This window comes from Amblyomma maculatum, chromosome 4 (genome assembly GCF_055883805.1).
Source record: "Amblyomma maculatum isolate TAMU_Amacu chromosome 4, ASM5588380v1, whole genome shotgun sequence".
Taxonomy (NCBI): Eukaryota; Metazoa; Arthropoda; class Arachnida; order Ixodida; family Ixodidae; genus Amblyomma; species Amblyomma maculatum.
In genome coordinates this window covers 40,368,293-40,383,982 of record NC_139347.1, presented here as the reverse complement: position 1 = coordinate 40,383,982, position 15,690 = coordinate 40,368,293, and the positions used below count along the sequence as shown (strand labels likewise).

Genomic DNA, 15,690 nt, shown 5'->3' with positions numbered 1-15,690 from the left:
GCCTCGGCGGCAGCTTTTCGATGGAGGCGAAAAGCAAGGCGCCCGTGTGCTGTGCGATGTCAGTGCACGTTAAAGAACCCCAGGTGGTCGAAATTTCCGGAATCCTTCACAACGGCGTCTCTCATAGCCTGAGTTGATCTGGGACCTTAAACCCCACAAACCAAACCAAACCGTCACAGTCACGGAGGTTTTCACCTTCAGTTGACCTTGACAGATACTGCGCCTTTTATTTCTCATAAACTAATTTACAATTGAAGCTAAATGTTCACTGCGCTATATAGTAGAACCGGTATTCGCGTGGCACCAAATTTGACCTTCAAGTGACCTTGACTTAGTGAAGTGTCGGTGTTCACGATGCCGTGGTACGTCCACCCGGAGATACAGAGCCTTCCTTTCCCAAAAACCTAAAGTGCAAAAAAAAAAACTAACGAAGAGGCGTCCGTGTGCTGTGCGATGTCAGCGCACGTTAAAAATCCTCAGGTGGTCGAAATTACACCGTTGCCCTCCACTACGGCTCCCCTTTCTTTCCTTCAACCTTCACTCCCACCCTTACCACTTCCCTTACGGCGCGGTTCAGGTGTCCACAGAGCGTGACACCTTTGCGCTTTTCCCTTCCTGTGAACCAATTATCATATTCGCCGCCCCGAAACGAAATGGCGTCCGTGTGCTGTGCGATGTCAGCGCACGTTAAAGATCCCGTTAAAGATCCGTTAAAGGTCGAAATTACTTCGTAGCCCTCCACTACGGCTCCCCTTTCTCTGCTGTAATAATTTCGCCTGCGGTGGATCATTTGCGCAGTTCCACAGAATGTGGTCGTATGTCGCTCTTTCGCTGCATTTATTGCAGTTTGGGTTGCACTGGCCTGGGTACATCAGGGCAAGTACCGCCGGATTTAGGAGGGGGTGCGTTTGTAGTCGGCGCCAGGTAAAAAAAAAACTGATTTATTTATAGGAAGGGAAAGGCGCGGTAACTGTCTCGCTTGTTTTCTGTGGACACCGCAACCGCGCCGTAAGGGAAGGGAGGAAGGTGGGAATGAAAGTGGAAAGAGGAACCGTAGTGGAGGGCTACGGAGTAATTTCGACCACCTGGGGATCTTTAACGTGCGCTGACATCGCACAGCACACGGACGCCTCCTCGTTTCGCCTCCATCGAAACGCAGCCGCCGAGTTTGGGTTCGAACCCGTGTACTCCGGCACAGTAGTCGGGAGTCTTACCACTGCACCACCCCGGCGGGGCCGCCAGGTATCTTCCTGCGCTTTTGTTAAAAATTTGTCAAAGATTTGTGGGGAGGCGGGTATGTGCACCTTTCCAGCCTGAAGTGGTGGGTAATACCACGAAAGGAAATTAGCCCGTGCCTCGTGAAATTCCGGTCAGAGGGCGCGCTCACTGCCCGGTCGACGAAACCTCGGGCTTGTGCGTGAGCCACCTCGTTCCCCGGATTAGACGAGTGGGCCGGGACCCAGATTAGTTCAATTTCTCTAATAGGAGCGAGAGCGAAAGTTACCGGTCTTCTCCTGCTCCTCCTCCTCGGCTGTTCAAGGTCAAGCGTGGCCTCCGCCGGGACCACGCGACGGCTCGAAACCTGGCGCAATATAGCCATCGCAATTATATATCGGTGATGACGTATAAAATATTGTTTATATGCGACAAGCCGATAAACACAGAACAGAGAGAAGACAGCCGATGACAGTGAGATGACTCGCGGCGGGCCTTGCGCGAGTGCTCTTGCTTGCACCACTTCCCGCTTCCTCCTCGTCCGTAACAATATATTCAAAAGCCACTGCGAAGGGCAGGCCAGTATTGATCGAGAAGATATATATACATTGATATATGTTGCAAATTCGTTAGTATTTGCAAGCCAGTATTGGCCCACACATGTCATGATATGTACAATGTTGTCCAGCCGTCAAGAGTCATCGGAAAACAACGACCACTATAAACCAAAGGCAATAAGTTGTTGGAAAGTCCCAAAAACTGGTGGGACAGCATTGACCAGTGTATGCCAAAATTTATTCAATCTTGACAAGCCACCTACACCAGCAGGACCATATTGATCAATGCATAGTTAAATATGCAAAGAGGTTCTTCCCTTTTTTCTTCAAATTTCCGATTAACCTGAACCATTCACTCTAATTACAGAATACAAAATTTATTTGCACATTGCAGCGCAACTTCTCTGTAAGGGTGTGGCCTCTCGTCACGGCACCCGAAACCAGTCTCCTCTGATAAGACGCAGAAGGGTAAGAAAACTGCGCAGCAGTTTTCTCATCCCATCGTCTGACGACTGGACTGCCTTCTGTGTAGAGTTGTCTAAGCTGTATCATTTGGACAAATAAATGCAGGCATTTGCAAGCAAATGCAGTGCACATGGAAGAATGTCAGAGTACATAAGAAGCTTTTGCAATTTCAAGGAACACCTCACTGACAATGTCTTGACAACATGGCAAATAAGCCTGGAACCGTAATGCATTTATTTTGACGTTTTAAACAAAATCTGCACAAAAGTGATGCTCCATACTTTTTCATGCTCTTCCTCAAACTACTTGCTAGACATTAATGCGCCTTTAACGGTGCACTGCGGGGAAAAAAAACAAAAAGAACAACTCTGGGAAATTCAGTTTACATGTACTTCCATACACTGCACCTCCCAACTGGGGATCAACTCCAGCACGCACATATTGTGGCATTTTAAATATGTAAATCAGCTTTAACATGGCATTCCATGCTTGCATATTCTGTTCTGGGATATGCTTGGCTTTTGTTCACTAAGACATGACCTCATATGCACACAGCAAAATTATAGAGCTACCTTGAAAACTCTTCTTTTTATGCGTTCCAACGGGCTGTATCCCCAGTTGTTACTTTCAAGTGGCGACAACGGCACCACCGCATCTTGCTTACTTCACAGATAGGTGCTGGCCTGTAATCACGCATGTTTTGAACTTGGACTTAGAAATCTAGCATATGTAACATTTATTTTGGGAAGACAGCATTCCTTGAAAAATGGCCTTCGCTGCCTTTGTTGAAGCAAATTGCTGACAGTTTGTAAAAATGTAGCAGGGCTTGAACCTTGGCACAGTTTGGTGCAATATCGCCACAATCATATCGCCCCAGCAGCACAAGCTTGACCTCTAGCAGAAGCTGCAATTGGAAAGTGCGAAAGAGACTGCATACATTCTGAAGAGTGCACTTTACTGGTGTTGTGTGGCAGAGGGTGCACAAGGTCAGCAGAGTGGAAGAAACAAGGAAACCTGAGCAAGACAGAAAACAAAAAACAAAGGGTGCTACTCTGCACCTGTATAAAAAAAATACTTATCACAAGGTGTTGGAATGACACAAGCAGTAAATAAATAACTTCTTCGAAACAGTAAGGTACAAGTAACAAAAGTGGCAAGGTAACGTTCATACAAGCTGCTTGAATTGTAGCACACAAGGCTCATACCTAACGTGACTTGAGGTCGCATCTAGTACTGGTCTAATAAATCCAAGCTAATCAAATATAACGCAGGTGGACAAATGTCGACATTATGCGTGCCACAGCTAGTGTCATTCCGCTAATAAGTTTAGAGCTATTATATTAAGATATTCAATTATCTCTATAGGACTCTGGCATGGTTTCACTTAGTAAGGCTACTCTAATATTAGACACAAGCCAGCATACTAAATTTCTAATACCGAAACTTGTAATATGTGGCTGAATAAAGGCAAGTGCTAGAATCAATAAGGAATCTGCATACAAGCAGCAACCCTCATCACTAAACCTCTCCATCTGTTCCTAACATCATTTTTCTAAAAATCTCTAATCTATTCTGCACAAAATGACTAGAAATGTGTGGGCCTTCAGAGGGCAGTCTTGTATGTGGCTTCATATGGGCCTCGCATCATGAATGAGGCTTCAGCTCTGGGGCAAACTCCAGCAAAAATGCCTCCAACAGGTCCTGGAAAAAAACAAAACATATGCACAGAACTTAGAATTTGTGTTTAACCAAGTAAATGGTTGGCACTGATTTTAAAACTTGCAACCCTGTTACTCTGACAATTTCACAAAACATTCAACCGACTACGGAACTAATTTCAGATGAGCTCAACTGCCGCTGAACTGAACCGTAGTAGACTGCAGAAAATTGATATTTTCCTCTCTGTTCATACATACATACATACATACATACACACACACACACACACACACACACACACACACACACACACACACACATGCACACATACATTACATACATACACACACACATACATTACATACATATCATACATACGTACATACATATATGCATGCACATGCATACATCCATCTGTCCGTACGCATGTACATATGCATGCTTTATTTTTCCAGGAAGGAGTGGAGGAGGTATGTGATAGTACCAAGTGTGGAGAATTACAGTATAAGAAAAGCTTTGGGGTCCTTTTAGTTTCCTTCAATGCATTACAACTTCTATGTTAACTTTGTCTTTACATAGGCCAAGCTCAACAATGCCCAGAGAAAAGCAAATTCAACAGAAGCATCTTTGACCTGGCCAAAGATTTTTAACATAGCTTTGCATGTTCATGCTTGGATGTATTTGATTAGTAAACAGTCCGGCTTACAGACTTATACTACTACCCAAAAAAGCAGTTTTGGAAACTAATCAGAGCAGGAAATAAACTTGGTCAATATAGTACAGCAAGTTCACTGACAACAAATTAGCCAACTGAATTGTTCAACTGGAACTGCTCGATCCAAACTGAATGCCACTTGGGAGCTTAAAGGCAGTTGGCATTGCTGTACAGCACACTTTCATCTGCTATTCAGCTCAGTTACTGTTAAAACCCAGGTAATAAGGGTATTAATGATATTATTATCTAAACCAGTGGTGGAAGCAGGCTCAAGCATTTTGGAGCAGCTCAGGGAGCAGTAATTTTGAAGCAGCTTTGGAGGAGCCCTCAAATTATGTTTTAGAGCATGTTTCTAGGCTCAAACACTTTTAATTATGACAATTTTTGCTTCCTGACATAGAAAATCCGATCTGATCACTTTTTATTCAACGTTCAATGCTTTACTGAGTATGCATGCATCTCTGACAAGACACGACAAATAGCCAAAACGTGCAGAGATCCTTAAAATAGCACAACCTGAGTAAAACTCTGGAAAAGAGTAGCAACAAATGAAATGCTTGCTTTTACACATGATAACAGAACATAAAGTTTAATTTTAAACCAGCCGAACGACAACACAGAAAACACAGTGCCAGCAAACAAGACGAGGCTGGCACGATTACCAGCTCACCTAGTCATCAACCTTGTTACTTCGTCAAGTTTAACTAAAAGCTTTTCACTATTTTGATTTGATAGACTCAGAGAGGGAGCCCACTTTGATGTACTCAAGCACCCCCACTAATTTGGAGTTCACATCGATGAGCAGCACATTTCCACTCCCTATCTTGTGCATGTGTTTTTTGATCTTATGCTTGTACTAATAAATTTCTGGGCACTGGTCAGCAGTGCCTTCGGGGAGGGCAGTCGGCACTCATGGATAGCCTCTTCCTCCTTCAGATTCCTTACTTGACTGCCTTCAGACAGTGGCTTCTGGCAGTGGCTTGAGCTATGCTGGTGATTCCTTAATTTCAACATGCTGACAATAAGCCCTCTATGGCTTTCCAACACTCCTGAGAACACTTTTAGTGATTGGCACCTAAGTGGCATCACTCCCATAGCAGTTCAAGTATGCTTTTGTCTAGCATAGGCATGACAGCCTCAATAATGAAGTACCTGCTTGTTTTCACAGCAGAACCATTACAACAACTCATGTAGTTCTTTGCAGCCAGACAGGCTTTCTAACGACTCGTAGTAGCCGAGAGAAAGTGCCAAGTCACATGCACAATGCATTTCTTTGGCAATAAATTCCTGCAAATCACTTAATTTCAAATTTACTCGTAAACAAACATTTATTAGCCTCCATACTTTTCTAGTTTATGAAAAATGTATTATGCTCAACAAGAGATACTGCTGCTTCCAGCGTCTTGCCATCATGTTTACTAGGGTGGCCCCTATACCGTGTATGCCAACATGCCATTACGCGCAACTCACAACATGCCATCACCATGCTGTGCTTCTCGCAGTCGTCTAATAAAATTGCATCGAATCGAATTTTTTGTAAGCAATATCATTATTTACCCACTGAGCGGCAAAACCGTGTCTCACTAAATTTAACGGCAAAACATCAAGGCAACCCATTTGGAGCAGTTTTGAAGCAATATTGCGTTTTAGAGCAGGATGGAGCAGGAAATTCAGTTCGAAGCAGAATGGAGAAAATGGAACAATACTTCCACCCCTGCTAAAGCTCGGAATTATCAGATGGAAGTCAAAAAGAGCGTTTTGCTTTGTTTACTCAACAAAACACATAGCAACACACAGATGGAGGTTTGGCAACTTGCAGTTATAATGTTCCCTTTCAAAAAACAGAAGATAAAGGCACTGACACTGAAACCACTTTGTGAAGACTTGCACCGCTGAGTTGTGAGTGAACTCTCAGTGGTTACAAAAAGTCGCAACGAGTATGCTTGGTGCATGCACGCACGTGCATGCACGCATGCACATGCACACACACACAATTGCATGTAAACTCATGACCTAATAAAAAAGCATGAAGAACTTACATAAAAAAGCTGCTTGTTCAAACGAACATTTTGGAAGACATCAAATGCTTTGGCTGCACCCTTGCGAGCATTTTGCTGCCCAACTACATCAAGAATATCTGTAACCAAAAGCAAAATCACAGGCTTGTTTTTATGCAGAGCAAGAAATGAAAACGTAACCAGCACTTTCATGATATTTTCCCGCTTTTTCCCCTCAACCAGCACTGTAGCTTTAGTATTTAGAATGACCAAAGCCTGAACATTTCTGAAAAGAACATATTAAACTGCTGCTCTCTTAAATTTTATTGCCCGTGCCAACACAATGACTTCCACACCAGTGCATAACATAAATTGCCTGATAACTCTGCAGGGACTTAGCAAAATCATCAAATTCGGATACTACCACATGACCGAATGAGCACGTGGCTGTATATAAGTATTAACTGCACTTCAGATGGACCATCAAACACACAAACTTTCTTTTCCTCCTCCTCCTTCCCTAAAGCAGGACTGTGGCTAGCCTTAAGATGACTTCTGCCTTTCTGAGTGAATGAAGTCTCCCTGGCAGGGCGAAGAGCTCAACATTAATGCACAAGCGATTGGAAACAATACAAAAGGACTTAAATATACAAGTTACACTTTGGCCACTGTTACTATTATTATTGCTACTTGGCTTCTAATGTACAGATACTAGAAAATGGAAATGGGAAAGAAACAGACTGGCAGCTGCCACCAGAAGAAAAGTCACAAAAAATGCAGACATAAAAGAAAATTAGCAATAAGATGATTCAAGAAGAAACTAAAAAAAAAGGGGAATAAAAGGGTTTGGAATAAACTGAACTATTAGAAACCTAAAACAAAAGCAAGTAGCACACATAGAAGGCATATTCGAAAGTTAAGAGCCGTTTGTATAAAGAATATTTACTATTCATGAAAAAAAACTTTTTCATAGTCGTGTTAGTTTTCTATAAATTACTTCACTTTTCTACATACTGATGCACATCTGTTCGGCCATTCTTTAAGTCTCGACAATATTATCAAAGCTTTCCTTTACTGATTAATGCATCTATAAACTAGAGATTACTTCCAATGAATTTCGGCAGCAGAACTTTTTGCACAAGCAAATGATCCTTTTGCATACAAAAATCCCATCCCAGCACGCACTTAGCAACTGTCAGGAGCAATGATTTTTGTAGACACTGTCATCTTTTGTGTGATTTTGTGCACACTGCTGTCGCAGTTTGGGGGAGAAGGTCGGTTAAACTGGCCTCTAAAAATGTGCACTTGATAAGTCGGCACACCAGGCAAAAGGTGCTAGAAGAAATCTGACAACTCCCAACATCGCATCGCTCATTCGTTGGAGACTCGAGACGTTTTGCATTGTAGCCCCGCCCAGCAATGCAGCTAGAGCTTGAGTTTCACCTATGACGGCATCAACAAAAGCAGCAGAAACTCCCTCTTTCAATTAATTTGTGCACGCTTTCCGTTTCCACACTCCTTTCATGTTTATTTCGCTTTGAGAAACTAAAGACTGCTTTGAACCTCTGCAATTTAACCTTGCAAAACTGTGTCTAGCCAGGCCAGGGTTATCGCATGACCTATTGAAAACCAAGGTTACCGTGCGTAGCTGGAGACGCTACTGCACATGTGCCGGGCAACACGTGCACCGCGCATGACGTAAGAGTTGTGCCGCCAACGTTGCAACTTCGCAGCATCGCTTCACCGAGCAACAGTATCCAGTGTAGCCCTCAATATGGCATCTGTCATTACTAGGGGGCTACCCACAGTTGGCAGCAGTGCCGGTTTGTAAATTGTCAAAGTGATACCTAAAACCACTGCAGTCTTAGTTACCGCAACGGTATCTAGTGTAATCACTATATATAAGTCTTAGATAAATGGGCACAGAAGATAAATGAGCTGCGAAAATAAAGAACTTTCCTACATGCAACCATGCGCTCAAGCTATAATGACAAACTAGAATTAACAAAAGCTAAACCACAGAATTTTTTGTTCTTTTTTTTTGTGAGCGTGGGTTTCGTGGACCCTTATTTGAGAAACACTGGCTTAGGAGTACAGTGTCTGGCTTGAAATCCTAGGGCCCCAGTGGAATCAATTTCTACCACCGTCCCATCTCAAAGGACAAGCCTGAGTTGGCGACACCTCCCAACTCAACCGTGTCAAGCAGTCTTGTGACGTCACATGACAACCTGCTGACCAATCAGTGACAACCCGCGTTACCTGCCAACTACAACCAACCAAAGGCAAGCTCCAATTTTCTCACAACGGTGACACCAGATTTCTCAAGAATGATGCCTGTAACATCATCACATTAAAATGTATGATGTCTGAATTTTACCACCACCAAGCTTCACACAAAGAAGCCTATGCCACCCTTGGTTCCTTAACAACTCACGAGACAAAGAAATCCTAGTACCAGTAAGTAACAAATGGTCCCAATACTAACGTGGCAGGTTCTCAAGCAGCAGCGCTTTGGCCTGTTTGCGAGCAGCTAGTTGGTCCTGCTCTGAGCGCCGCGGCCACTCAGGTGCCAACTGGCCACCTGGCCAGAGAGACTCCCGAAGCATGTCCAACATGTACACTTGCATTGGCTCCGAGAACACCCAGGACACCCATTCGCGCAGTTGCCTGCAGCAGAAATGTCCATCATTCCATGCTCTCCACTGAGTGCTGCAGCCTGTCATTATAATACAAATCACCACAATTTTCACTGGCTCCTTATTAAGTGCACTTATTGCACAGTTCCTTCCAAAGCCTTCACATGTCCTGCACGGCCTGCGTCAAACTTGCCAAGAGTGCTCACGCAATGCAGTACCTGCAAAATGAGCAACGTCATGTCCCAGCTGCTAGCTAGGTTCTAAATGCAAAGCTAGCACAAAAGTAGAGGCAAGTGAGGTGGACATGAAAATGTAACCTGAAAAATATGAACCTTCTCCAAAACCGCATTTTACTGTTTGTGGCTCACGGCTAGAACACCCTACACAAGATTGGTGCCGGAAAACACAGCAGTGCCCATTGGCAAAGGCAATTTAGAACTGTGTTCACAAAAAAAGTCAAAAGCATAAACCTCCAGAAACACAATGCTTAAACTAAAAAAAACATGCTTTAACACACAGCACCAACATAATTTTCTTTTTTTGCTACAAAAATAAGTTTATGTTAATCACGGAACTTTCAAATGGGTGTGATGAGCAATAAGATAATCACAATTTTCCTTATTTAGATCTTTTTTAATGATCCATGGTGCAAAAACCACAAATGCTGCTGGCTGTAACTCTACACACCGCACTTTCTTTTCAGTATATACAAGAAGCGGCCTTGCCTGTTGATTGGCTTGCCATAGTAGGTCTGCACGAATGATATCAAAGCACGGCGAAGCAAATTGAAGACTCCCTGAAGTTCAAACAGCTCATCTGCAAGCGCATACAGTGGTACAGCAACATCATCCTTCTTGTCATCTCGCCTGAAAAATAAACATGTGCAAAACAACAAGTCAATTGTGATCATTACACCTGTAAGCTCAGCTGGAGTATATGGCGCTTGATTATCAAGCTTTCACTGCTGCCACTTTTAGCAAAAGATTCAAAGGCATGGTAGGTTGTTAACCTTGCTGTCAACACAACTTCTACAGCACAGTGAATGCAGCAGCATGGACAGCTGCAGCCTTGTAACCCACATGCGTTCATGATGGCACTCAAGCAGGTGGTGAAAAAGTCAAAAGCTTTCTCTCTGACATGCTGTTTTTCACACTACATGGCTGTACTAATGCAGAAAAGCCATTTTCGCTGGTGCTTGGCCTGCCATCCAATAACATTGTTGTGGGTAGCAGTATTGCGCGGAGAAGTGGAGCCGTCTGGCACTCGGGTTTTCACAGTCTCCGGAATCGCCACAAGCACCTTTGAAACTGTCATTGAAAAGGCCTCTTCCGTTTCTCTACAAGGATTGCCCAAGGTTCCAACTTTTCGGGAACTAAATTGCTCTGCTTTTGAGCATGTTTCTTACAAAATTTTGTGTGACGAATTTCAGCCATGCTGAACTATTTTAGATTCTTTACTTGTCTGACAGAACAAGGTTTGACTGTATAACTTTTCTGTTAAAAACAAACTGGGCTGGCATAAAACAGAGGGCAGAAGAAGGCTCAATGCTAAAGTAACATTCAATTTCCATGATGACAAATTCTGGGCACACACTGGTTTCTGAAAAGGAAGCCGACTGTTTGAATCTTGTATAAAAACTAAACAGTGGCATCGTATTCAGATATGTGGCGCAAACAAACACAAACACAGGAGAAGATCCACAGCACACGCGCACACTACCAACTATAAGAAGAACCGGAAAACACCTCTTCTACACTCGGGCACGTCTCAACTTCCTATTCTTCTCATCTTCCTCTTCTTTGCCAAGGGGAAAATGGCACTCTCTTCCTTGCAGACCATAACCTTGTCCAAACATGGCGGTGACCAATCTCTTCTTCCTCTTCTTCTATTCTTCCTCTTCTTTACCAAGGGGATAGTGACACTTTCTTCCTCTCAGCCCAAAAAACATCGACCAAACATGACAGTCACAAATTCTATACTGTCTTGTAAATCCACACCTCTGCATTGCCCAGTAACTCCTACCACGCTGGACAGGCAAATATCACCACATAGTCACAAGTCATACACTAAAAACACCACCACACAAATACAGCAAATACAGTAGGACATGTCCATCTACACCCCATAACTTAAGTAGTCCCTATGTATTGAGAAACTTTATCTTGCCAACACCTAGCGTGGTAGGAGTTACTGGGCAATGCAGAGGTGTGGATTTACAAGACAGTATAGAATTTGTGACTGTCATGTTTGGTCGATGTTTTTTGGGCTGAGAGGAAGAAAGTGTCACTATCCCCTTGGTAAAGAAGAGGAAGAATAGAAGAAGAGGAAGAAGAGATTGGTCACCGCCATGTTTGGACAAGGTTATGGTCTGCGAGGAAGAGAGTGCCATTTTCCCCTTGGCAAAGAAGAGGAAGATGAGAAGAATAGGAAGTTGAGACGTGCCTGAGTGTAGAAGAGGAAGTGTTTTCCGGTTCTTCTTATAGTTGGTAGTGTGCGCGTGTGTTGTGGATCTTCTCCTGTGTTTGTGTTTGTTTGCGCCACATATCTGAATACGATGATGCACCAACTAGCCTCTCAAGCCGTTATTTTAAACAGTGGCAGTATGGTCAGCTGCAAACGATAATGAAATGCAAGGGCATTTACTGGCTGATTAAAGTAAGACATAAAGGTTCTGCCTTATGGCTTGTCAAGAATGCAAGTGTGTTCAGCAATTTGCACATTGTATTCAAATGCCAAAACGAACAGGAAAGACACGAGAGTGGCATTCAAAAGTAGCTTATCTTCACCCCATATTCTCGCAGCAAGAAAATGTTAAAGGGACATCTCCATTTAAAATGAGGCTGCCAATCTCTAGCCATTTCCAAGCTTCATCCTTGCGCTCTGCCTGCTATGCACTATGGCACATCTGACAGCCCTTCATGTCCTTCAACCGGTACTTCTTCCCAACTAAAAAATTGTTTCAGAAGCTTCCAATGCCCCTGTTAACACTCACCCTTATTAGAAAAGCATGGCATTAAACTACGCTATGCAGAAAGATGGCTAACAAGTGGAAGTGCAGACCCTTCCTTTCATGCATGCAGCCCATACAGCAATCCTCCCCCATTGCTACTCTAGAGATTGTGCCCATGCCATAGTGTCCTTTTAAACTAGTTCAAATTGACTAGCGGCCATATTGCATTTATGGCATAATGGTGCCGTAACAGCTAAGACCATAATAAACCAATGGTGCAAAGAATACCGGCTAACATTTCTTTTAGGACATGCAATTTCGAGGGTACCCTAAATATGCCTCTCAATTTTCTGGTAAAGCAAGTAAACAGATTGTATTGCAAATATTAAGACTACTGAAGAGATCCCTGACCTCTTCTACTGCAAAAGCAGTAATCTGGAGGTTACTATCCCAAGCGGAACATTGTTTTGCTTATGGAGCAGCTGTGACTGGTCAACAGTTACATGGCAATGCGCTGCTAAGGGAACAGTAGGCTTCACAGCACGACACTTCAGTCACACAGCATAACAATAAAGAATAGGTTTATTAATAATAAATGTATGTCTCATTCCAACCAAATACACGAAGCTAGGCGACACAAAAACAAAACTTGTGCAACACAGCTTTTGCAAGCTAATAAAATTTTAGCCAAAATTTTCCGCATTTTTTTGTCTATAACTATTTTTGTTTGTTTCAACCCCGCTCTGCTGAGTCACTTGAAACTGCAGTAAGACAGAACAGCAATAAAAATGAAACAGCAGCGCAACTGGAGAGGCAAGCCCTTTCACAAATAAATTGCCAAAAAATGCAGTAAATATTCAGCACAATTACACACAGTATTTAAACATACATACTGGTTATCCAAGGTGTTTAAGAACACAGTGTTCCATCTTGGTATAAAGTGTGCAATATAAATGATAAGGGGTCAATAAACAAGAAGCTGCACGCCTAGACAGATGTGGATTTGGGTATGTGGCGGCTTTCCCTTTGAATTGGGCGGCCCGTACAAAAAAAAAAATAATACCTCTGCAAGTGTTTTTGCCTATTTTGTAGGTGGCCTTACAGTCTCCCAAGATAGGACTGGTTTTGTCTATGGCAACAGGGACTAGTGTTTCCAAATATCTCACGTACGCAGCAACGAAGGGGAAGTTTGAGATCTCATAAAAAAATTAAAAAAAGCAATTATTTTTATAATGTGAGCTCAGCCTACTCAAGCCAACTAAACTAAAGCTGAGGGCTCAAAAAAAAAAGAATGGAGACTGCCCAAAAATATTGAGCGGACACCTTGGCTCTGCCTTCAAAGGTTTGACGTCACAGCATTAATGACTGCCGTTTGCAGCTCCCCTTACAGATATTTTGCTTAGATGCTCTTTCTTACTCACTTAGTCACTAATCCCTTAAATTGTGCCTCTGTTATCCCATGCATACTCATTAGCATAAAGTCTTAAACTACTCAATTATATGAAAGACCACTTGACATAGATGGCTATAAAGCCCTTCTTTAACCAAGTTGCACGGATGCACCTGTGTAGCCTAGGAGTAGCATGTTTTATTCATCACCAAAGGGTCCGGTAGGGTTCGATTCCTGTCTCACTCTTCCATCTCAAAGAAGAGCTGAGTTTGCAGCTCCTGCCATCAGTAACTGCCATGTGACCTACCAGAGCCATGCCAATGATTTTTCACTCATAATGCCAACAATGCCAGACTTTTTATGAGGAGACATATTATATATGAGGAGTTGCTGCACAACTCGAAGAACACAGAAAATCTGACTTCTAGCAGCTTGCAAGCCTGATGGTGAACTTGTTATAGCTGCCTCAGCAGAGGAAAAAATATTGCGCTATATTCGTAAAATAATTCCTAATGTAACACAAGGTACATTCTGAAACAGATGATCAGAATAGAAAAAAAAAGCGTCACATGTATTCATGTAAATATGATTTCACTGAACACATATTGAGGCTACTCAGGCCGTTCTGTGTGTAGGACCGGGCCTCTAGCAATGAAAAAAAGAGCTTACCAAGTTACATAAGTTAAGGATTACAAGTAACACTATGTTGTAGCCACAACATTCCCTTATACAGTCGACTTTTGGTAATTAAAAGTCGAAAGGGGTCATTTAAATTAATGGGATTCGCTTTAATACACTCATGACTGTGAAGCACCAGTTCAAATGAACTGGAAGTTCACATTACTGAGTCTATAATTAAACAACATCGAACACATTCACACACACAGAACACATGGCATAGAAAACCATTTACAAATGTATTTAACTATTTAAAAAGCTGCTCGGCATTTCATGAAGAGCTAGCATAACTGGAATGTTTGACACAGAAAGTGCAAAATGCATTTGCAAAATGCATTTTAGAGACCCAAAGAACTTCACTACATAACATATGGCAAACGGAGTGCAGCCAAGCAATACTTACAGGTCCTTATCGTAGAGATAAAGGTCATCATCTTCTTCATTGCTGTCTTGAAGGATAGGACCGGACAGGCTGTTCAATAGCATAAAAATTTTTAAAAAATAAAGTTGGAACACAAACGCGTCACCACTGCATATCTCTTGAATAGGGGTTCAGCAAGCATTTTAAAAATGGGCAGACTACTAGGTTACAGTAAGTTGATAAAAAGGACCATGGAATAAAACTCATATTGTTCATGTCACTTTAACAATGTAACACCACTCAGATTCTCACTAACCAACTGGAATGGTGGAATGGAATTTGCAAAACTATCCGGGGCATTCAACCAGACAAACTAGCTGGACTGCTAAATCATTTTGCATCCATCTACATCCAAATAAAATACCCAACAAACGAATGGCAACATGCTGAAATGACACCAAATGTTAATTATACAGATTTTTACGAAGTTTATAATGTGTTATGAAGACAAAGCTACATATGCTTAAGAATGGTCAACTTTTCTGGCAATGGCCGCTGCAGCCTATGAGTTGCAATGTTAACAAGAAACTTCATCAAGATGACGTGACCTAGTTCTACGATGCATATAAAGTGTCTGCTCACTTGCGAAATAACTGCAGCAGAGGGAAGGAAATATTCTTCTTGACTGCAGGCAGGTCCTCCTTCAGCGGATCTGGGCTCTGGCTGAGAAAGCTGTACAATGCCTCACTTCGGCTTAGATGCTCCTCTTTCATTGTAAACTGAAAACATTCACAAAGAGTGCTCTACAACAGTTCACGCTGTGGCAACCATTACACGTTCTTATTCTGAGAATTAATACGAGGTGATGTAGAGAATTTTAAGGAATAGCCCCGTGAAAACAAAGTGAAGCCAAACTGATACAAAAACCAAAGCAAGAACAATGTCAGTCCCCTGAACATAGAAGGCTGGCACAATGTGGTACATACCTATGATGCAGAACTTCACTTCACCAAGAACTCACAGACAACAGACACTTGTCTGTGCTTTGCTTTACCATATGTGCTTTT

General features: G+C 42.5%; 1 protein-coding gene across 1 annotated transcript in view; it reads right to left on the bottom strand.

The window, feature by feature from the left end:
- Positions 1-1,820: 1,820 nt before the first annotated feature.
- LOC146190804 (sorting nexin-25-like) overlaps positions 1,821-15,690 on the bottom strand; it is a 33,126-nt gene continuing 19,256 nt past the window's right edge. Inside the window, exons 18-23 of the mRNA XM_084601183.1 lie at positions 15,266-15,402; positions 14,666-14,734; positions 9,970-10,110; positions 9,094-9,275; positions 6,651-6,748; positions 1,821-3,938 (exon numbers count right to left, since the gene is read on the bottom strand). Coding sequence (XP_084457309.1) covers positions 3,882-3,938; positions 6,651-6,748; positions 9,094-9,275; positions 9,970-10,110; positions 14,666-14,734; positions 15,266-15,402 — 684 coding nt within the window. The 3' untranslated portion in view covers positions 1,821-3,881. The remainder of the gene's footprint in view (positions 3,939-6,650; positions 6,749-9,093; positions 9,276-9,969; positions 10,111-14,665; positions 14,735-15,265; positions 15,403-15,690) is intronic.